At 37.8% G+C, this 24,696-nt stretch overlaps 1 protein-coding gene across 1 annotated transcript in view; it reads left to right on the top strand.

Annotated features, from left to right (window-relative positions):
* The first annotated feature begins 11,068 nt into the window (after positions 1–11,068).
* IMPG1 (interphotoreceptor matrix proteoglycan 1) overlaps positions 11,069–24,696 on the top strand; it is a 155,345-nt gene continuing 141,717 nt past the window's right edge. The window contains 1 exon segment of the mRNA XM_019967056.2: positions 11,069–11,135. Coding sequence (XP_019822615.2) covers positions 11,069–11,135 — 67 coding nt within the window.

Genomic DNA, 24,696 nt, shown 5'->3' with positions numbered 1-24,696 from the left:
AAAGACTCTGATGCTGGGAGGGATTGGGGGCAGGAGAAGGGGACAACAGAGGATGGGATGGCTAGATGGCATCACCAACTCGATGGACATGAGTTTGGGTGAACTCCGGGAGTTGGTGATGGACAGGGAGGCCTGGCGTGCTGCAATTCATGGGGTCGCAGAATCGGACACGACTGAGTGACTGAACTGAACTGAACTGAATGGAAAGCTTGACATGTAGTGCTCACAAACAATTATGTTGGTTGATTGATTAACAAATGGAAAAAGTTCTTTATAATACTGAATGATTCATTTTGGCAACCATTTCTCATTTCTACTGATTTCAGGTGAAGGAATATATACTGCCCTTTTCAGCCTACCTTGTACATTTTAAATACACCTCTGAAATTCTGCCAGCAAATAAAGGGGAACATTCATTTATTTAAGAATATATAATTATTATTGATGTTTAACCACCTTGAAGAAGTACTTCTGAATTAACAGTAACCCACAATTAAGAACAACAGTACTTATAGAAAGACCTGATGGTCCCAGAAAGCAATAATAATAATAATGAGTGTTCATCATTTTTGTTTGCTTCCCAAATAGCAGATATCATGTTAAGTTACCAATGTGAAAAAATTAATAAGGTACTACTGTCAAAAGAAACTTTTAAATATTTGTCATTGTAGTATAAATTCTATGCCTTCATGATCATATTTATTGCAACTGAGCAGGACCCAGTGAAGAATTCCCCAGGGACAGATCACACACACACACACACACACACACACACACACACACACACATGCATGCACACACGCACACACACCCACTGTGTCCCCTGCCTCTTGTTTATAGAAAAGCTTTACCTTCCCAGGCCATCTCCGAGTTTCAAAGAGCAAATTTAATCAGAGAAGTAAAAATGCAGAAACAGAGGAAAACAGTCAAGTAAGACAAAATAATAATAGTTTAGCTATGGAACCAAGTCAAGGACTTTGAGTTCCTCTTCAAAGACTACAGACAATATTCTGAGTTATATCCTTGAGCTGTTTTGCAGATGTTGATACCTCTACCATGGGAAGAAGTTAACTGCATGTTAATCACCAGCACAAAGACCCTAGATAGGTTGGAGCTAGAAAATGGATGACTGAGATTCCCAAAACTTTATCCTTTACCTCACCATCAATCAATCAAAGATGTATGCAGAAGCTGATTAGCACCCTGAAACCCACACCCCTAACCAGACCTTCAAAAATCCCTTCCCTGAAAGCCATTGAAACTTTGGGTCATTTGAGCATGAGCTGCCACTTCTCTTTGCTCGTCCCCATGTTGTAATAAAGGCTGTACTTTCCTTCACTACAACCTATTTCAATAGATTGGTTTTACTGCAGGTGGGAGAGCAGACTCAAATTTGGTTCAGTAACAATATCATATAGGATATTTTTAAGAATGCAAAGTAGTCTATACCACATTTTCCTTTAACCAACATGTTTTATTAAGCAGGCTATTAAGTAGAATTTATTTTCAAAACTTAAAATTATTGCTTTTTATCCTAGAGAAAGAATACTGATGTTTCACAACAGGGTTAAAAACTAAGTATAACACAGGGATATACAGCAAACGAAGAAAGTATTTTGTTATCACCCATCAGCTTTCCAGCCCATAAAAATATACATTAGAAATACTTATATATGTAACTATTCAGAAGTAAGGGCTTCCCAGGTGGCACTAGTGGTAAAGAATCCCCGCCTGCCAATGCAGGAGATGCAAGAGACTTGGGTTAGATCCCTAGGTCAGGAAGATCCCCTGGAGAAGGAAATGGCACCCCACTCCAATATTTTTGCCTGGAAATTTCCATGGGCAGAGGATCCTGGCAGGCTGCAGTCCATGGGGTTGCAAAGAGTCAGACATGACTGAGCAACTGAGCACACACACCCACATGTAAGTATGTTTCCATTCTAAGTCCTCAGATCATTTTTCCTGGATATGGTTACTTAAAGGCAGATTCATCTTTCATTGAGTTCATTTCTCGTTTTCAGATGCACAATTTTGAGTAATATTCTACACCAATTTGATTATTCTAATTTTCTTTAGCTACCACCAAAATAATCTGTAGTTGAAGAGGAGAGCTGAAAACTTATTACCCTATTCTACCCTCTAGATACTCCCTCAAAATAAAATTAAAGGCATTTTTAAAGTATAAAGCCACAATAAACAGAATGAGAAAGGAGACAATAGTCATAAAACTTTAAAATGTTTGCAGTAGGTAAAGCAATTAGGTCATTTGAGCCAATTCTCCAGCTGAAGAAATATAGAAAAGCTGGATGCAATATAATAGCATCTGATGGAAGGGAACAGAGAACTAACAAATGATGAAGCAGAACAGAGATTTACAAGAGGTCAGAATCAAAACAAGTGAGCCTAGCTCTGGGGGCTGCTTTTGCCCCAAAGCATTTGCGATCTGTAAGAAACACAGAGGCTGAACGGGGCTTTGAAAATCTCTTGGTAGAAGCAGACAAAACTTGGAGTCCAGGTCATAGCAGAGCCCTGGTAAATTCTGAAGAGCTGCCTTCTAGAAACAAAGGTGAAACTAGGTGATCCATGCCTCCACCAATTACAGCCCAGCTCCTGTGTAGCCTAGAAAATCTCTAATTCAGAAATTTCATTACACTGATCTTGGATTGCTAGTAATTCCCAGTGCTGAGAAGAAGCAAAGGAAAATTCTCTCTGGAAGGAAATATCCTAGACTTCAAATTCTTTCTATAAAATTATTTTTTATATTTTAATAAACTTTTCATATTAGAATAAATTAGACTTACAGAAAACTTGTGAAAATATTAGAGTTCCCCTATACCCCTATGGAAGCACAGTGTTCCCTAATATTAATACCTTCTTTTACTGCGGTACATTTGGTACGTTTAATGAACCAATATTGATACCTGAAACCCATTAACTGAAGCCCATACTTTTTTAAAATTTTCCTAGGGTTTGTTTTTCATTTTAATATCCGTTTTCTGTTCCAGGAACAGAAGACGTGTTCTGCTGTTCTTCTCCAGGACACCACATTGCATTCAGTCACCATGTCTCCTTAGGCAAGTCCTGGCTGTGACAGTTTCTCAGACTTTTCCTATCTTTGATGATCGTGACAGTTGTTAAGGAGAAACTGTCAGGCACTTTGTAGAATGTCCTTCAACTGGGATTTGTCTAATTTTTTTTTCTCATGATAGGAGCAGGATTACGAGTTTTTTTGGAGGAAGACCACAGAGGTAAAGTGCCATTCCCATCGCACTGTATGAAGGTGGGTGCTGTCAACATGCCATCAACGTGACTATGCTGTCAACATGACTCTCTTGTTGAAACTGACCTTAATCAAACGAGATGTGTGTCAGGGTTCCCCACTGTTAAAGTTACTCTTTTCTTCCTCCTTTCCATATTGAACTCTTTGGAAGGAAGTCACAAGTCACACTTAAGGAGTGGGACTTATGCTGCACTTACTAAAGGGATGTTACCTACACAAATTATTTGGAACTGTCCCACATGGGATATTTGTCTACTCTCTCCTGTTCATTTATTCCATAATTTATGTGTCACCATGGACTTGTGGGCATTTATTTTACACTTTATGTTATAATCCAAACTGCTTTATTCCTCAGATTGCTTCAGTCTGGGTCATGGGGACCTCTCTTGGTTGGCTCCCGTGTCCCTTTGACATACGCCACCAGTGTTCAGCTTTTTGGCTCTTTTTTGTTTTGTTTGAGCACTTCCTTACTTTCTGGCACTACAAGATGCTCCAGGTTCATCAAACTTCCTGCCCCGGTTTTAACATCAACCGTTTTTCCAGGAGTCCTGATTTATTTCACTGAAGAACAGGAAGAACCAAGATCTGGGTGCTAAGTCTGCTCACTCCCGGGGTATCATAGCTTCTAGGCTCTTTCAGCTGTTGGAGAAAGAAAATATGTGTATACTAGCCAGTACGTATGCACAAGTCCATAAATGTTTAAATATATACAACAAACTAATTAATATTTGTATGGTATAAATTAATACAGCCATCTCCATTTACGTAAAACTAAGCATGTGTTTATACTGATATCTCCAATTCTACTCTATTACCATATATGTTATTTTTGCCTCTTCCACTTGCTTGTCTCCAACCTCCACTCCAACAGTGAGAAATCTGACTCGCATCATTCATTTACTTAACTGTTCAGTTCCAGCATGCACACAGTTGTTTCAGAATTGTTAACTCATACCCTTCTGGGAAACAATTTTTTTCAACTAGAATACACTGCCTAGGTACAGTTCCTTTTGCCTTTTGTCTGACAGACATTTCCAAAGTTATATAGGTCAGCTTTTCCCCCACCCTCTTCAGTGACGGTTTCAGACATTTTTAATAAAGTTGTTTAGTCACAGCCTGTACTGTCACAATTAGCATAGTTAGGTACTACCTGAAGGATTTGTTTTTAATTTACATGCTTTCAGATTCATTCCTCTGCTATAAAGTTCTATCAGTTTTGAAAAATGTATAATGTCATGCATTACAGTATTATACAAAGTAGTTTCATGCTCTAAACATCTATGTTCATCTATTCAAAGTACACATACCCCAAAATGCCTACAAATGTTTCACCTGTTTGTCCCATCCCAAGTGTCATAAAATGGAATGACATGGTATGCAGTCTTTTCAGAATGGCTTCCTTAACGTAGCAATGTGCACTTAAGATTCATCTGTGTCTTTGCATGGCCCATTTCATACCTATTACTAATAATATTCTCTTGTATGGGTAGGCACAGTTTGTTTATTAATCCGTCTTCCAAAGAACATCTTGTTGCTTCTGGGTTTTGGTGATTATGAACAAAGCTTCTATAAATATTAAAGTGCAGGGTTTTGCATGGACCAACATTCTCAGTTCAGTTGGGTAAATACCTAGGAGTGTGATTGTTGGATTGTACGGTGAGACTGTTTAGCTTTTTTAAAAAATTGCCAAACTGTCTTCTAAACTGCTTGTGCTAACTTGCATTCCCACCAGTAATGAATGAGAAGTCATGTTGTTCCACATCTTTGCCAGCAATTGTAGCATTAATTTGTACTAAGTTACCCTAATAGGTATGTCAACATCCGCGGGATCATCGAAAAAGCAAGAGAGTTCCAGAAAAACATCTAATTCTGCTTTATTGACTATGCCAAAGCCTTTGACTGTGTGGATCACAATAAACTGTGGAAAATTCTTAAAGAGATGGGAATATGAGACCACCTGACCTTCCTCTTGAGAAACCTATATGCAGGTCAGGAAAAAACAGTTAGAACTGGACATGGAACAACAGACTGGTTCCAAATAGGAGAAGGAGTACGTCAAGGCTGTATATTGTCACCCTGCTTATTTAACTTATATGCAGAGTACATCATGAGAAATGCTGGACTGAAAGAAACACAAGCTGGAATCAAGATTGCTGGGAGAAATATCAATAACCTCAGATATGCAGATGACACCACCCTTATGACAGAAAGTGAAGAGGAACTAAAAAGCCTCTTGATGAAAGCAAAAGAGGAGAGTGAAAAAGTTGGCTTAAAGCTCAACATTCAGAAACCAAGATCATGGCATCTGGTCCCATCATTTCATGGGAAATAGATGGGGAAACAGTGGAAACAGTGTCAGACTTTATTTTGGGGGGGCTCCAAAATCACTGCAGATGGTGATTGCAGCCATGAAATTAAAAGACACTTACTCCTTGGAAGGAAAGTTATGACCAACCTAGATAGCATATTCAAAAGCAGAGACATTACTTTGCCAACAAAGGTCCGTCTAGTCAAGGCTATGGTTTTTCCATTGGTCATGTGTGGATGTGAGAGTTGGACTGTGAAGAAAGCTGAGCACTGAAGAATTGATGCTTTTGAACTGTGGTGTTGGAGAAGACTCTTGAGAGTCCCTTGGACTGCAAGGAGATCCAACCAGTTCATCCTAAAGGAGATCAGTCCTGGGTGTTCATTGGAAGGACTGATGCTGAAGCTGAAACTCCAGTACTTTGGCTACCTCATGCGAAGAGTTGACTCATTGGAAAAGACTCTGATTTTGGGAGGGATTGGGGGCAGGAGGAGAAAGGGACGACAAAGGATGAGATGGCTGGATGGCATCACTGACTCAATGGACTTGAGTTTGGGTAAATTCCAGGAGTTGGTGATGGAGAGGGAGGCCTGGCATGCTGAGATTCATGGGGTCGCAAAGAGTCGGACATGACTGAGCAACTGAACTGAACTGAACTGAATAGCTATGTAGTGATATTTCATTGATGTTTCAATTTGCATTTCTTAATGACAAATGACATTGAGCATCTTTTTATTTGATTATTTGCCATCTGTACATCTTCTTTGGTGAAGTGTCTTGTTAAGACCTTTGGCTTATTCTTAATTGACTTGTTGTGTTTTCTTATTTTTGTGTTTTAAGCTTTCTTCATATATTTTGGATACATGTCTTTTATCAGAAATGTGTTTTACAAATATTATCTCCCCATTTGTGACAACTTTTAATTTTGTTTACAGTCTCTTTAGAAGGCCAGAAGTTTTTCACTTTAATAAAATCTAACTTACTCTTTTCTTTCATGGTTCATGCTTTCATATTCTGTTTAAGAATCTCATCATTAAGCCTGAGCTCTAGAAGATTTTCTTCTATATTTTTATAGAATTTTATATACATTTCTCACTTATGTGCATGATTCATTTTTACCTCATTTCTGGATAAAGTGTAATGTTTGTGTGTAGGTTCATTTTTTGTTTGTCTTTTATAGGATTTTTTGGTGAGGGGGAGGATTCATATGGAAACATTTGTTGAAAAGACAATCCTTTTATCCACTGAATTGTTTTTGCACCTTTGTCCAAAATCAGTGAACTGTATTCGTGTGAGCCCTTCTTGGCTCTTTATTCCGTTTCATTAATCTTTATGTTTTTTCTTTCACCAGTACGATGCTATGTCTTGCTTATTGTACTATAACTCTTAAAATATAACTTTCATCATACAATAATAAAAGATAACCACTTGTACAAGGAGATGAGGTAATAATGAATCAGAAGAAGACAACAAACACAACACCCTGAGCTCCATAATTTGAAGTTATCAAACTATTCTTTCTATGTTCAATGAGATAAAACACAAAATTAAAGATTTTAACACAGAGGCATAAACTATTTTTAACAAATAATGAAGCAGACTTGAAAAAGAACTAACTTATCTTTCAATAAAAAGTAAATAAATTAAAAAAAAAAACTAAATGGATATCCAGAACAGAAAAATGCAGTAACTAAAATTAAAAACAGTAACTTATACCCAGCTGAAGATAACAGTGAAATAAAAGATGAGTCAATATAGTGAAAGTTAGAGGGAGGAAAAGGGTAGGGAAAACATGAGTACATGATATACACAGATTTTATGACAAAGGTGGAACTTCAAAACAATATGGAAAATGATTCTTTCAACAGAGGGTGGTGGGATAAGCAAAAGTACGCAGTGGTGCTTACAGATGTGTAGTTAAGCAGCAAAAACAAATAAGAAAAGCAAATAAGTGATCACCATAGAAATCAGAATTAGTGATTATAATTCATAGAGAATAAAGGTCTTTCTTTGTGAATAGGACCATGTATCCCTCTGGAGGGCTATTAATATTCCCTGGTTTTACTTGTATGTTACCAGGGTGTTCACTTCATAAAAATTTTATTGAGCTGAACATGTAGGTTGAAGCCAAGTTTTAAAATATGGATAAATGGCAGCAGACCTAGAAAGACTAATCTTAAACTGGCAGGAGAGAAAGCTCAGAAACAATCAAATTCACATATATATATATTTATATACAAATATTTGTATAAATTGTATATATTTGTATATATTACATATTTATATATATACAAATATATATATTTAGATATTTGGATATATCTAAATTTACATAATATATATAATATATATATATTCTTCCCTAGTAGCTCAGCAGGTAAAGAATCTGCCAGTAAACAATCAGCAGGTAAACAATCAAATTTACATATATATATTTACATATATATATTTGTAAGTATATATATAAATTGTATATATGTATACAAATATTTGTATACATATATATTATATATATATTGCATATATTTATATACAAGTATATATTGCAAGTTTATATATGTAAAAATATATATACACAAATATATATATTTGGATATTTGTATATATCCAAATTTACATATATATATATTCTTCCCTAGTACCTCAGCACATAAAGAATCTGCCTGAAATGCAGGAGACATGGTTTGATTCCTGAATCATAAAGATGCCTTGGAGGAGGGTGCAGCAACCCACTCCAGTATTCTTGCCAGGAGAATCCCATGGATAGAGGAGCCTGGTGGACCACAGTCCAAGGGGCTGCAAAGAGTTGGACATCACTGAGCCACTAAGCACACATGCACTCATTAAATATAAATATATATACATACACATATATATATTCAAAGACATGCAGAGTACTTCTAGATATGTAGGTAACTTAACGGAAGATGACATTAAAAATAGAAGAATAAATTGAAGTAGCTAATAATCACCTAGATTTCCAACTCCCCTCCCCCATTCCATTATTTATATAACTGTCTTTTTGCCATCCAACAGAAGGATGAATGTTTATTTTCTGAACAGGGTAAAGCATTCTCTGGACTATTAAATATTTGGCAGATTTGAGAATAAAGGTACTTCTCTGAAAGCAAGAAGATTAAATTAAAATATATATTAAGACCCAAGTCCCAGACCTATTTCTTCACTCAGGTACTGATATATTGGGAGTTAGGCTATCTCCTAAAATCAAGAGATGAGTATAGTCTTTTCAGGAAGATCTGACCCCCTGGGGAGGAAATATTTAAAGATACTGACTTCAGATATTCTGGGAAAAGATTTGCCAAATGCAGCATAAAAATGTAGAATTCTCAGTTAAATTTGGATCTTAGACAAATAATTTCATAGTATGTCACATGTAATGCTTGTGACAAATTTATTCTACTGCACTGAAGACCACAGTTCACAGGTTCCAATATTATTCACAAAACTTTCAGTCAACTATATACAGACTTTAAAATAGGTGAGTGGTCAGCCAAGAATTATCAGATATTTGTGAAAAGCTTTCAATATGAGATCAAAAAAATTTAAATTCAGCTTGGATGAAACAGGTAACAAAAGAAAGTAATTTTTGAAAATGTTATTAGTATCATTAAAGACGTAAAAGAATTTTTATCCTTGAAATCCTGAAACAGTATCTTATTAAAATTTTTTAAAAAGAAAAGAATTTAAGACAAAAACCACCAAAAACAATTCCCCAGAAATTATAAATGACATAAAAATTTAAGGTTAAAAGATTAAGTTAGAAAATGTTCTAGAAATGAGAGTAGAAAGAGTATGGGGGAAATAGAAGAAAGTGTGAATTTTAAAAGTCAGAGAATCAGTTCAAGAATGCCACCATCCGAATAATACGGGTGGGGAATCTACAGAAATCTCTAAGAACAATGTTGATCACAACACATGAGTTCAATACCTGTTAGTAATTATAGTATATTGCAGGCTCAGAGATATGTAGCATGTATACAGTCACAATAACGTAAGACTGAATTTTCAATACACTGAAAATACAATAAGATTGAGGCAGGTGGAAGGATAGGACTAGAGTTTGTTTATGAGGGTGGGGAAGGATTGGGTGGGGTCAGGGGAGAAGGCGTTCTCAACATTCGTGATTTGACAATGCCTGAAAGTGAAAAACAAAAAGATTAGCAACAGAAGCCTACTATTTAGAGGTACTAATGAGACTACTAGAAGAACTAGCTTAAAGAATTAAAAGTGGTTGCTGTCCACGACAACATTGGCAGATGCCTGTGGGCACTTGCCATCTATCTCTACCACGATTAAATCACGTGCTGCTGCAGCTGCTGATCATCAAAACTCTCTGCGAGGAGTTCAGGGTGGAGAGCCCCGGGGAGGCATGCTGTGCTGGGCGCAGGGGGACTGGCAGGACAGGTCTTCATAGTTAGGTGTTTTCAGGAGCCAAATTTATGAGCCGAATTCTTGTATCTTCTCAAATCTAGAAAAGCCCTAAAATCCTTCATGGTGATGACTGTTCCTCATGACCAGCAGAAAGCTTCCCCAGGCTAGCAGAAACCTTCTGGAAAAATATGTGCTTGGTGACATGTAGCCTCCCTTTCCTAAAATCTCAAATATATTGCCATTTCCCCCTGCTTCTTTGGAACCGTTTCTCAGAACTGTTTGAAGTGCGATCTCCTGGGTTGCAGTCCTCATTTTGCTGCAAATAAAACTAGCAACTCTCATGTGGGGTATTTTTTTAAGTCAACATTACCTTTGAATGCAGGTAGGTATGGTACCATTACTTTGCACAAATCTTGTAGAACTATTTGACTCTATACATTCTGCGAAAAAAAAAAAAAAAATTTAATTTAGATTGGACTTTAAAAGGTCATCTGTGTACTCACAGATGCCAGAAAGAACGCAGTAGTCAAAGCAGTTCAATTCTATGAGAATGGAGACAGTTTTGCTACCTCTGGAGACGAACATATCAAATAACCACATACTTCCATGGGCTCACAATTAAGTTCCTTCAATGGCTGATCCCGCACATGTCACTTTGGAAAACATTTGACCCTAACTGTCAGCCTTCTTCTGAGTTTGTCAGGACTTCCCTGGCTCTCTGTGTCCCTGTAATAGGTGAATAACTAAGGGAAAAAGCATTCCTTCTGTCTGTGGACACTTGTTTTTAATGGCATTTGGGGTCCTGGAGCTGGGCTGACAGATGCTCTTCCAGAAGGTTAATGAGATAAAGGTTCTCCAGCTGGTCCTTAAGCAGAGATTACACCTGAGGGGAAGATAAGGAGATTATTCCAGAAGCAGGCACTGCCTCCTGTTCTTCATAAATTGGCACCCTCACAAAGATAAGCCGAGAAGGTTATCCTCACTCAGTCAATTCAATATTTCATTATTTTTCATATTTCTGTCATATTTTTTAATGTGAGTGTGGGCTGTTCTGTGACTATTATCAGAAATATCAATGCACAAAAGCCAGAATGCATTTGGAAGCTGCAAGAGTTATTTTTTTCCTTTGGATTTTTCTTCAAGTTCAAGGAATCAAAGGTAAGTTAAATACTTCTTTATTTTTTTAACTGCTTATATATAAAATCTATTTACAAAGGTGAACAGTCAAAATCAAGAAAGTCACCACTGTATTTCTGAGGGCTCATATACAGTAGGCCCTGAATTAATCATGACTGAATGATTGTCAGAAATGATTTTCACTTGATTTTTTTGAAATATTTATTTTATATTTACATTATATGTTTTTTATAGTTTCATGCCAAGTGAAACTTACATAAACAAGAAAGATGAATGCATCCTATTTGCTCTTTAAAAAAATGAACAATATTCATAATACTAATGTTAATAGCATTAGTAGGTCCACAAAAAACATGAAATTAATACTTTGTCACTTATGATCAGACAAAAAAAATATTCATTACTTACTCATAGTTAAATCATGAGCTGCTTTCCCTTAGAAAATAGCAAATGTGCTTCATCTTCAGAGTCCATGATGAAGACCAACTCAGAAACTTGGCTGCTTGTTAGGCTATATGCATAAAAGAACTAGGCCCTGAAAGTTTTTATGGCAAATCTTAAAGTGAATCTAAAGAAAGTCACAAAAATAGGTATATTTCAGAAAAATAGTGTACTAAAAAATAACCTGTTGAAGAAAACTTCACTTTTTCAAGTATAAGACTGATCATTATAACATACTTGATCTTCTTAAGACATCTGAAATCAGTAATGTTCAGTTCTGTAATAATGACATAACTTTACACAATCAACCTTTTAACTGAAGCACTGATTTTAAAATGCCTGTGGAAAAGTAAAACACATACTTGATTGCATTTCTTAAGTCACAAAAAAAACAGATTCCAACAGTTATTTTATATGTAACGTCTTAGTCATTGCATTTGGAGGGAAGAGAAAATTTATGGAAAAATCATATAAAAACTCCCTTTATGTTTTGCTACCTATAAATGATAAAGGATGGAGACAAAGTTTACTTACCTTTCAGTTGTCAATTTTATATAAATGTTTACATTTATAAAAACATTTTAATCAGAAACAAATGATGAGATTTCAGTATATTCTGAGCTTACTCTGCTGAAGCAAACTAATTTGTCACTTTCCAAAACCTGACCCATCAAATCAGCTTTGGTTTTATTTGTTTAATTAATTGCTAACTAATGTAGCTATTTTTTCTATTTTCATATATTATATATCAGCTACTACAATTTCAAATAGCATAATTACATATAGAAAGTTAAGTGAAAGAAGCTTACCAAAAGAACTGCTATTTGTTATATGCCGATGTCTAGGAAATAAAGTACTATAACTGCATAATAAAAGATCTTACATGGTTACTTGTTTGGGGCTTTTTATTCCGTAAGAGTCTCCGATCTGTGAATTTCTGTTCATCTTCATTAGCGAGGTTTACCTTAATTAGAGTTTATGTACTTTAGCCAGATTGGTTTCTCATTTATGGCTAATTAGGCATTATGACTGGTTTCCCATTTATGGCTAATTAACCATTTACATAGAAAATGCTTCTGGTAGACAGAGGAGTTCAACTCAATAAAACTAGCTTTTGAGTTTAAAAGCTGGGAATTTAAAGTCAATCAGTAAGCCACTTTAGTCCTTACTCATGTCTGACTTCTGACTCTTTGTGACCCCATGGACTGCAGCACACCAGGGTTCCCCGTCCTTCACCAACTCCCAGAGCTTGCTCAAACTCATGTCCATCGAGTCAGTGATGCCATCCAACCATCTCATCCTCTGTCGTCCCCTTCTTCTGCCTTCATTCTTTCCCAGTTTCAGGGTCTTTTCCAATGAGCCAGTTCTTCGCATCAGGTGGCCAAAGTATTGCAGTTTCAGCTTCAGTATTAGTCCTTCCAATGAGTATTCAGGAATGATTTCCTTAACCACAGAATGGTTTGATCTCCTCACAGTCCAAGGGACTTACAAGAATCTTCTCCAACACCGCAGTTTTGGCACTCAGCTTTCTTTAGGGTCCAACTCTCACATCCATACATGACTACTGGAAAATCCATAACTTTGACTACACAGACCTTTGTCGGCAAAGTAATGTCTCTGTTTTTTAATACGCTGTCTAGGTTGGTCATAGGTTTTCTTCCAAGGAGCAAGCATCTTTTAATTTCATGGCTGCAGCCACCATCTGCAGTGATTTTGGAGCCCAAAAAAATAAAGTCTGTCACTGTTTCCATTGTTTCCCCATCTATTTGCCAGAAAGTGATGGGACCAGAAGCCATGATCTTAGTTTTCTGAATGTTGAGCTTTAAGCCAACTTTTTCACTCTCCTCTTTCACTTTCATCAAGAGGCTCTTTAATTCTTCTTCACTTTCTGCCATAAGGGTGGTGTTATCTGCATATCTGAGGTTATTTCTATTTCTCCCAGAAATCTTGATTCCAGCTTAAGCATCATCTAGCCTGGCATTTTGCATGATGTACTCTGCATTTAAGCTAAATAAGCACGGTGCCAATATATAACCTTGATGTACTCCTTTTCCTATTTGGAACCAGTCCATTGTTCCATGTTGGGTTCTAACTGTTGCTTCCTGACCAGCATACATATTTCTCAGGAGACAGGTAAGGTGGTCTGGTATTCCCATTTCTTGAAGAATTTTCAACAGTTTGTTATGATCCACACACTCACAGGCTTTGGCACAGTCAATAAAGCAGAAGTAAATATTTTCCTGGAACTCTCTTGCTTTTTCTATGATCCATAGATGTTGGCTATTTGATCTCTAGTTCTTCTGCCTTTTTTAAATCCAGCTTGAATAGTTGTAAAAAGTTATAGATTATTTTTTTTAAAGGTATGGAAAATTACCCATAGTACACCTATCCAAACACAACCTATGCTGGCATCTTCATATGTTTCCTCAGTCTTTTTTCTATGCTTATTTAATATTTAAATGGTTGCAGTTCTACCATGCACACAGTTTTACATAGAGCTTTTTGCACAAGTTTTCTGTTAGATCTACATTGGTCTCCATTGTTATCTTGCTTTGACAATCATCATTCTATTGGCTGCATATTGTTCCTTTCAGTTGTTACACCATAATTTGCTTTATCTAAATACACAACAAAAAGAAAGAACTGTTTCTAATTGTTTTGTTATGATGAGTAACGGTACAATAAATATCTTTGTGCAGAAGCCTCTCTCAGTATTTAAGATTCCTAGCATAAATTCACTAGAGTAAAATTATTGGGTCAAAGCAATATCAACAGTTTCATGGTATTTTATTCATATTGCCAAATTGCTCCTCAAAAGTTTTCCTATACTCTTAGGTAATTTTTCCCAATTTGAGTCCACAAGTAGAGTATTTCCTATTCATTAGAGTATATGTACCCAGCACAGATTATTAAGAGATTCAGAGACACGGCAACATTTCAAAAAGTTTCCTTTAAGCTTTGCAGATTCCAAATGTAGTTTTTCCATTGATACATGAAAATGAAATGGTTTTGATTAAATAAAACTGTTTAGGGCAGCAAGACCGTTCAATAGTTTCAAAGAACAATTACTTCATCAAGATACAAAGGGGCCTGTCTTCAATTTTCAAATGAGGATGCTAGTTACATCTGGTGTGTACAGCACAGCTTTATGCTCTTAGCTTTCCAGTTCACATAAGTAATTTCATCTAATTGCTTGTAACATTCCTATGTGTGGAAGAAAGAGAAGAGAGATAACCCAGCCTTAGCAAGCCCTAAAATGGAAATGGTGTTTATCAGAGTCTGTGCTTTTTGCATTATATTTGGTTATACTAAATGAAACCTTTAGCTAAGTTATTATTAGTTCCCCAAGGTAAAGTAACTATTTTAGCAACTGTGAAATGTGAGGAAATTTGCATTTGAAGACTCTCCAGTTCTTGCTAATCCTTTACTACTGGGATATGTTCTCATTTCATAAAATTACCCAGGAAGGTATTTTCCTTTATTGTGGCTCCAAGAACAGAGAACAAAGCTTCATTTATATCCCTGAGATACCTGCCCAATGACAATCACATTAACTTTGTGACTCCTCTATTTTTTCATCTCGGCTACAGTTTCAGAACAGTGTAATTCAAAAGGCTGAAGGCAGATATCCTGAAACTATACCTGAAAAGATGTCCTTAAAATCGAAGTCATGTAAATTGAAGACACTTTGTGTCCAACTTAACAAACCATGGCAGCACACCTCAGACCATTTATTAGATTATATACTTTAAAAAGAAAAAGTGACTGCTGCCTTGTGACCCTCCCACACTTATTTTGAGGATCACTGCTGCTGCTGCTGCTGCTGCTGCTGAGTCGCTTCAGTCGTGTCCGACTCTGTGCGACCCCATAGACGGCAGCCCACCAGGCTCCCCCGTCCCTGGGATTCTCCAGGCAAGAACACTGGAGTGGGTTGCCATTTCCTTCTCCAATGCATGAAAGTGAAAAGTGAAAGTGAAGTCGCTCAGTCATGTCCGACTCTTAGCGACCCCATGGACTGCAGCCTACCAGGCTCCTCCGTCCATGGGATTTTCCAGGCAAGAGTACTGGAGTGGGGTGCCATTGCCTTCTCCTTTGAGGATCACACTTAAGGACTATTGTATGTGTGAACTAATTAGACAGCATTGGCATGATCTATTACTTTCTTGGCCACTTCCCTCATTCGTGAGCAAACCACTACCTTAAATACCAGCTGTATTTGCACACTAAGCCTGTCTGCCAATTCAGATCCTGTAAACTTTTGGTGCCTCAGTCACATTAACAGGTTTTATGCTGTTTTAAAATAATCCATCTAAGGCAATCAAGTTCGTTTTTCACAATCATCTGTAAGTTTATAATTAAATAGATATGTGGAAGTGACCATAATAAAAGTCTGGTTTTCAGCAACCACGGTGTCTGAGTTCCCTGAGAGTGAGAGACAGTGTCACTGGGAGTCAACCTCACAAATGAAGAGCACCAGTCAGATGAAATTATTTTAATAAGGGAAATGGATGTACTTTTTGTTCTGAGTCCAAAGCAAGCTGCATGCCACAGCTTATCCTATACTGAGTTGATGTGGTTGACTGGCAAAGCTGTGGTAATGAGAATTCATATATGGAAATGCCATTGTAAAGTCTGAACGGCAGCGTGCATTACTATGATTTTTTATTGAGAATGTACTCCCATTGCAGCCCCTTTCCTCTGGCCATAGTGAATGTGGAAAGAATATGAAAGAGCTACGAAACAGTGATAAACACTTCTAAGCATGTGGCTGTATTCAGTAGATAAATATTCTCCCATTTACATTCAGGCATTCTTGAGGAGGGCTTCCCTGGTGACTCAGGCAGTAAAAAACTGCCTGTCAACACAGAAGACCCATGTTCAATCGCTGGATTGGGAAGATTCCCTGGAGGAAGAAATGGCAATCCCCTCTAGCATTCTTTTATTTTTTTAATTGAAAAATAATTGCTTTACAGAATTTGTTATTTTCTGTCAAACCTCAACATGAATCAGCCATAGGTATATACATATCCCCTCTCTTTTGAACTTCCCTCCCACCTCCCTCCCCATCCCACCCCTTTAGATTGATGCAGAGCCCCTGTTTGAGTTCCTTGAGCCATACAGCAAATTCCTGTTGGCTATCTATTTTACACATGATAATGTAAGTTTCCATGTTACCCTTTCCATACATCTCAGCCTCTCCTCCCCTCTCCCCACGTCCATATGTTTATTCTCTAAGTCTGTTTCTCCACCGTTGCCCTGTAAATTCTTCAGTACCATTTTTCTAGATTCTGTATATATGTGTTGTTTTCAATATTTATCTTTCTCTTTCTGACTTACTTCACTCTGTATAATAGGTTCTAGGTTCATCCACCTCATTAGAACTGACTCAAAGGCATTCCTTTTTATGGCTGAGTAATATTCCATTGTGTATATGTACCACAACTTCTTTATCCATTCATCTGCTGATGGACATCTAGGTTGCTTCCATGTTCTAGCTATTATAAATAGTGCTTCAATGAACAATAGGATACATGTGTCTTTTTCAATATTGGTTTCCTCAGTGAACATGCCTAGGAAAGGGATTGCTGGGTCATACGGTAGTTTTATTCATATTTTTTAAGAAATCTCCATACCATCTTCCATAGTGGCTGTATTAATTTACATTCCCACCAACAGTGTGAGAATGTTCCCTTTTCTCCACACCCTCTCCAGCATTTATTGTTCGTAGACCTTTTGATGATGGCCATTCTGACTGGTATGAGGTGATCTCTCATTGTGGTTTTGATTTGCATTTCTCTAATAATGAGTGATGTTGAGCATCTTTTCACATGTTTCTTAGCCATCTGTATGTCTTCTTTGGAGAAATGTCTGTTTGGGTATTTTCCCCACTTTTTGATTGGGTTGTTTGTTTTTCTGGCATTGAGTTGTATGAGCTGCTTGTATATTTTAGAAATTAATCCTTTGTCAGTTGTTTCATTTGCTATTATTTTCTCCCATTCTGAGGGTTGTCTTTTCACCTTACTTATAGTTTCCTTTGCTGTGCAAAAACTTTTAAGTTTAGTCAGGTCCCACTTGTTTACTTTTGTTTTTTATTTCCTTTACTCTAGGAGGTGGGTCATAGAGGATCTTGCTTTATGTCATTAAATGTTCTGCCTATGTTTTCCTCTAAGAGTTTTATAGTTTCTGGTCTTACATTTAGGTCTTTAGTCCATTTTGAGTTTATCTTTGTGTATGGTGTTAGGCAGTGTTCTAATTTCATTTTTTTATGTGTAGCTGTCCAGTTTTCCCAGTATCATTTATTGAAGAGGCTGTCTTTTCCCCATTGTATATTCTTGCCTCTTCTGTCAAAAATAAGGTACCCATAGGTGCATAGGTTTATTTCTTGGCTTTCTATCTTGTTCCATTGGTCTATATTCCTGTTTTTGTGCCAGTACCATGCTGTCTTTATGACTGTAGCTTTGTAGTATAATCTGAAGTCAGGAAGGTTGATTCCTCCAATTCCATTCTTCTTTCTCAAGGCTGCTTTGCCTCTTCAGGGTCTTTTGTGTTTCCATGAGGAAATCAGTCCTGAATTTTTGTTGGAAGGACTGATGTTGAAGCTGAAACTCCAATACTTTGGCCACCTGATGCAAAGAGCTGACTCATTTGAAAAGACCTTGATGCTGGGAAAGATTGAAAGCAAGAGGAGAAGGGGACAACAAAGGATGAGATGATTGGATGGCATCACTGACTCAGTGGACATGAGTTTGAGTAAACTCTGGAAGTTGGTAATGGACAGGGAGGCCTGGCATGCTATAGTCCATGGGGTCACAAAGAGCTGGACATGACTGAGCAACTGAACTGACTGACTGATGAATTGTGAAACTTTTTTCTTCTAGTTCTGTGAAAAATGTCATTGGTAATTTGATAGGGATCACATTGAATCTGTAGATTATATTTGGTAGTATAGTCATTTTCACAATATTGATTCTTCCTACCCAGGACCATGGAATATCTCTCCATCTGTTTATGTCATCTTTGATTTCTTTCATCAGTGTCTTATAATTTTCTCTGTACAGTTCTTCTGTCTCCTTAGGTAAGTTTATTCCTAGATATTTAATTCTTTTTGTTGCAATGATTAATGGCATTGATTCCTTAATTTCCCTTTCTGATTTTTCATTGTTACTATATAGAAATGCAAGTGATTTCTGTGTATTAATTTTGTATCCTGCAACTTTTCTAAATTCACTGATTAGCTCTAGTAATTTTCTGAAACTATCTTTAGGGTTCTCTATGTACAGTACCATGTCATCTACAAACAGTAAGAGCTTTACTTTTTCTTTTCCAATTTGGATTTCTTTTCTTTTTTTTTTTTTCCTTCTCTGACATCTGTACCTAGGACTTCCAGAGCTATGTTGAATAATAGTGGTGAAAGTGGACACCCTTGTCTTGTTCCTGATCTTAGGGGGAATGCTTTCAGTTTTTCACCATTGAGAACAATGTTTGCTCTAGGCTTATCATATATGGCCTTTACTATGTTGAGGTAGATTCCTTCTATGTCCATTTTTTGAAGAGTTTTAATTATAAATGGGTGCTGAATTTTGTCAAATGCTTTTTCTGCATCTATTGAGATTTTCATATGATTTTTATCTTTCAATTTTTTAATATGGTGTGTCCCATTGATTGATTTGCATATATTGAAGAATCCTTGCATCCCTGGAATAAACCCAACTTTATCATGGTGTATGAGCTTTTTGATGTGTTGCTGAATTCTGTTTGATAAAATTTTGTTGAGGACTTTTGCATCTATGGTCATTGTGTTGTCTTTGTCTGATTTGGGTATCAGGGTGATGGTGGCCTCATAGAACGAGTTTGAAAGTGTTCCTTCCTCTGAAATTTTTGGAAAGAGTTTTAGAAAGATAGGCATTAGCTCTTCTCTAAATGTTTGATGGAATTCTCCTTTGAAGCCATCTGGTCCTGGGCTTTTGTTCTTTGGGAGATTTTTGGTCACAGCTTCAATTTCAGTGCTTGTAATTGGGTTGTTCATAATTTCTACTTCTTCCTGGTTCAGTCTTGGAAGATTGAACTTTTTCTAAGAACCTGTCCATTTCTCCCAGGTTATCCATTTTATTGCCATATAGTTGTTCATAATAGTTTCCTGCATTGTCTGTTGTAACCTCTCCTTTTTCATTTCTAATCTTGTTGATTTTATTCTTCTCTCTTTTTTTCTTGATGAGTCTTGTGAAAGTTTTGTCAATTTTTTTAATCTTGTCAAAGAACCAGCTTTTAGTTTTATTAACCTTTATTATTGTTTCTTTCATTTCTTTTTCATTTATTTTTGCTCAGATCTTTATGATTTTTTCCTTCTATTAATTCTGGGGGTTTTTTGGTTCTTTTTTTTCCAGTTGTTTTAGGTATAAAGTTAGGTTGTCTATTTGATGTTTTTATTGTTTCTTGGGTAGGATTGTATTGCTATAAACTTCCCTCTTAGAATGGCTTTTGCTGCATCCCATGGGTTTTGAGTTGTCATGTTTTCATTGTCATTTGTTTCTAGAAATTTTTTGATTTCCCTTTTGATTTCTTCAGTAACCTGTTGGTTATTTAGAAACGTGTTGTTTAATCTCCATGTGTTTGTGTTTCTTACAGTTTTTTTCTTGTAATTGATACCTAGTCTCATAGTGTTGTGGTAGGAGAAGATGCTTGATATGATTTCAATTTTCTTACATTTACTGAGGTTTGGTTTGTGACAAGATGTGGTCTATCTTGGAGAATGTTCCATGTGTACTTGAGAAGAAGGTGTGTTCTTCTGCATTCGGATGGAATGTCCTGAAGATATCAATGAGATCCATGTCATCTAATGTATCATTTAAGACTTGTGTTTCCTTATTAACTTTCTGTTTTGATGATCTGTCCATTGGTGTGAGTGGGGTGTTAAAATCTTCTACTATTATTGTGCTACTGTAAATTTATCTTTTTATGTCTGTTAGTGTTTGTCTTATGTATTGAGGTGCTCCTATGTTGGGTGCATAGATATGTCCAATTGTTATGTCTTCCTCTTGGATTGATCCCTTGATCATTATGTAGTGTCTTTCCTTACCTCTTATAATCTTTTTTATTTTAAGGTCAATTCTGTCTGATATGAAGATTGCTACTCCAGCTTTCTTTTGCTTCCCATTTGCATGGAATATATTTTTCCATCCTCTCACTTTCAGTCTATATGTGCCTTTAGGTCTGAAGTAGGTTTCTTGTAGACAGCATATATATGTTTATTCTTTAATTCTTCTAGGTCTTCATTAATTGATTCTTGCATTTTCTCCATCTTGTTTTCAAGGTTTTTGATCATCTTTACTATCATTATTCTGAATTCTTTTTCAGGTAGTTTGCCTTTTCCTCTTCATTTATTTGGACTTCTCTGTTTCTAGTTTGTTCCTTCATTTGTGTAGTATTTCTCTGCCTTTTCATTATTTTTTTTAACTTATTGTGTTTGAGGTCTCCTTTTCCCAGGCTTCAAATCTGAATTCTTTCTTCCTTTTGCTTTCTTCCCTTGTAAGGTTGGTCCAGTGGTTTGTATAAGTTTCTTATAGGGTGAGATTTGTGCTGAGTTTTTGTTTGTTTTTCCTCTGATAGGTAAGGCTGAGTGACATGGTAATCCTGTCTACTGATGGCTGGATTTGTATTTTTGTTTTGTTTGTTACTTAGATGAGGCATCCTGTACAGGCTGCTACCTGGGTGATACCAGGTCCTTTATTCAAGTGGTTTTCTTGGTGTGAGTTCTCAAAATTTCATACCCCTAGGGTTAGTTCTTTGGTAGTCTAGGGTAGTCTTGGGACTTCCCTTGTAGCTCAGCTGGCAAAGAATCTGCCTGCAATTGGGACACCTGGGTTTGATCCCTGGGTTGGGAAGACTCCCTGGAGAAGGAAATGGCAACCCACTCCAGTATTCTGACCTGGAGAATTCCTTGGGGTTGCAAAGAGCTGGACACGACTGAGCTACTTTCACTTTCATTTCTAGGGTCTTAGAGCCGGTGCTCCCACTCCAAAGGCTCGGGGCTTGATTTCTCAATAGTTGCCAGTCCAACAAGCAAAACTAACCAGTTGCTCCAAAACAGGGGCCAGAAGGACTCCAGAGAACTTGGCATCTCAGTCAGGACTTATATCCCCTCCTTCTCGTTCTCACACAGAGCAACAGGGTAGCCGAGAAGGACCAAACTTAAGATGCACAGTAGCGTGTCTGACGTCTGACATAGGCCTTCCTGCCACAGAGCATTTTGGGAGGAGCAGCAAAACACGAAGCGGGCACTCCTCTGAAGAAGAAACAAAGTCCAAGGATGACTAGAGGTGACTGCCCAGTGCCTGTCGCAACTAGGGTTAACCAGGTTTTGTGGAAACAGCATTGCCCACGTGGAGCAGGAACCACCCCCAGTCCTCTGGAGTCCCATTGAGATGCACAGTGACCCTCTGTAGTATTCTTGCCTAGAGAATTCCATGGACAGAGGAGCCTGGCAGGCAACAGTCCATAGGATCACAACAAGTTGGACAGGACTGAAGCAACTGAGCACACACAGCACATTCTTGGGGAAAGTGTCTTTCTGGGTGCCTTTGTAAAGGCATCTTCTTTCATCCCAACTTGGGTTCCTTCATCCAACCATCTTTCATCCCCTCAAACACCACTGATGGAGGAGGAAATTGCAACCAACTCCAGTATCCTTACCTGGAGAATCCCATAGACAAAGGAGCCTGACAGGCTACAGTCCATAGGGTTGCAAAGAGTTGGACGTGACTGAAGCAACTTAGCAGGCATGCATGAAACCCAGGGGCACTATTTTTAAACAACCGTAGTCAATTCAGAGTTGATCACGATGCTTTGTAGCTAGCAATCATATTAACAATAAAAATATTATATTTTTATTGTAAAAGCTCAACCAAATTTTAATTAACTCATTTCTTAGGATTTCACTGCTTGGTAGACAAAGTGCTCATTTCTGGTCAGGAATCTATGGCAGAGAAGGCTAAGTAATGTTCCTAAAATCATTTGAGGTTGGAAGGTTAGGACCAAACCTGAGATTTCAGCTGTATCCAGTCCCATTTTATATCTACTTGGTCTAGTAATCAATTCAGTATAATATAATGAGTACAATTAATATGATTTTTATTAGTCATTCAAAAGCCAACTTTCCTCTGCTAGCAGCACCAGATGATGGCTAGTTCTGGACCATGTCCAACATTTATTTGCATGACTGATCTCAGGGTGGCTGGCCACATCCTTCAGCTCTACCCTAAAAATGGAAGCATCAATTTTAAAAGTTCTATTACTCATTAAGAAAGTGTGACACTCTGAACTCTTCAAAGAAATAGAGTTGTTTTTTTCACGGTGTTGTTTCAAATGCCCAATATTATGGTCTAAGTTTAGTGGCAACACCCTGATGCTGGGAAAGATTGAAAGCAAAAGGAGAGGGGATGGCAGAGGATGAGATGGTTGGACAGCATCACCAACTCAATGGACTTGGGCAAACTTTGGGAGATAGTGAGGAACAGGGAGGCCTGGCATGCTGCAGTCCATGAGGTCGCAAGGAGTCAGATACAACTGAGCGACTGAACAACAACATTAGTGGCAAGTGACTTATTAAGAGAACTGTGGTTTTGGAGAAGACTCTTGAGAGTCCCTTGGACTGCAAGGAGATCCAACCAGTCCATTCTGAAGGAGATCAGCCCTGGGGTTTCTTTGGAAGGAATGATGCTAAAGCTGAAACTCCAGTACTTTGGCAACTTCATGTGAAGAGTTGACTCATTGGAAAAGACTCTGATGCTGGGAGGGATCAGGGGCAGGAGGAGAAGGGGATGACAGAGGATGAGATGGCTGGATGGCATCACTGACACGATGGATGTGAGTCTGAGTGAACTCCGGGAGTTGGTGATGGACAGGGAGGCCTGGCATGCTGCGATTCATGGGGTCGCAAAGAGTCAGACAGGACTGAGCGACTGAACTGAACTGAACTGATGTATCTAAAGGTAGTACCTGACCAAATGGGTGAAGTCAGACACAGCAGGAAAGCCTCTCCTGAACCAAAAATACCCCTCTATCAAAATGCTGAAACTTCACCTACAGGTCTGTAATATTTCCAGATTCGAGATACACAATTCTGAAACACCTCTTTCTAATAATCTCTCCTTCTTGCCTTTGTGGAATATAATTTTCACTATCAGCAAAACACCCCAATCCCTCTGTGTGTTGTGTGCCAAGTCACCTCAATCATGTCCAACCCTTTGCAACCCCATGGACCGTAGCCCACCAGGCTCCTTTGTCCATGGGATGCTTCCCATAAGAATATTGAAGTGGATTGTCATGCCCTTCTTCAGGGGAACTTCCCAACCCAGGGATCCAACGTGCATCTCTTATGTCTCCTGAATCGGCAGGTGAGTTCTTTACCACTAGCACCGTCTGGGAGGCCTCTCTCAATTTCTCCAGTTCTTCAACCTAGCCAGCCCTCAGAATCCTTCATATTAACCCTTGGTACTGGGATCCACTTTTGAACCTCTCTCAAAAGTCTTCTTATTAGTACATTAGAAACCTTAGACCTTGATCTTCTGCTCCATTTGCTTTGATTAACCCCATTTTGGGTAACTAGCTTTAGAGAATCTCTTTAGAAAATGTCAGACAAAATGCTTGATCAACAAATTCATGCCCCAAACCCTTAATTGGGCCCTCCACAGTCAAACTTATCTCTGATTCCCTGATCTAGTCCAAAGCTGATTTTCAAAGCTTCTCTTTCTCTTTGAACCTGCAGTCTGATTCTTCCTCATTTCCATGATGGCACAGTTAAAAGCCAAGGCTTTCAGGTTTGCACAGCAGTGCATTCAACACAGCTCAGTGGTGTCTGACTCTCTGTGGTCCCATGGACTGTAGCCTGCCAGGCTTGTTTATCCATGAAATTTTCCAAGTAAGAATACTGGAATGGTTTGCCACCTCCCACTCCCAGGGATCTTCCCGACCCAAGAATCGAACCTGAGTCTTTTGCATCTCCTGCATTGGCAGGCAGATTCTTTACCACTAGCACCACTTGAGAAGTCCCCAATACAGCACACAGATACATAAGAATTCTGTCACTTATGAGCTGTGTGACCTTAGCAAATTTCTGGGTCCCACACATCTCTCCATCTTATGG

This window comes from Bos indicus, chromosome 9 (genome assembly GCF_029378745.1).
Source record: "Bos indicus isolate NIAB-ARS_2022 breed Sahiwal x Tharparkar chromosome 9, NIAB-ARS_B.indTharparkar_mat_pri_1.0, whole genome shotgun sequence".
Classification (NCBI taxonomy): domain Eukaryota; kingdom Metazoa; phylum Chordata; class Mammalia; order Artiodactyla; family Bovidae; genus Bos; species Bos indicus.
Note: the sequence above shows the minus strand (reverse complement) of the source record. Positions and strands in the feature narration are given on the sequence as shown.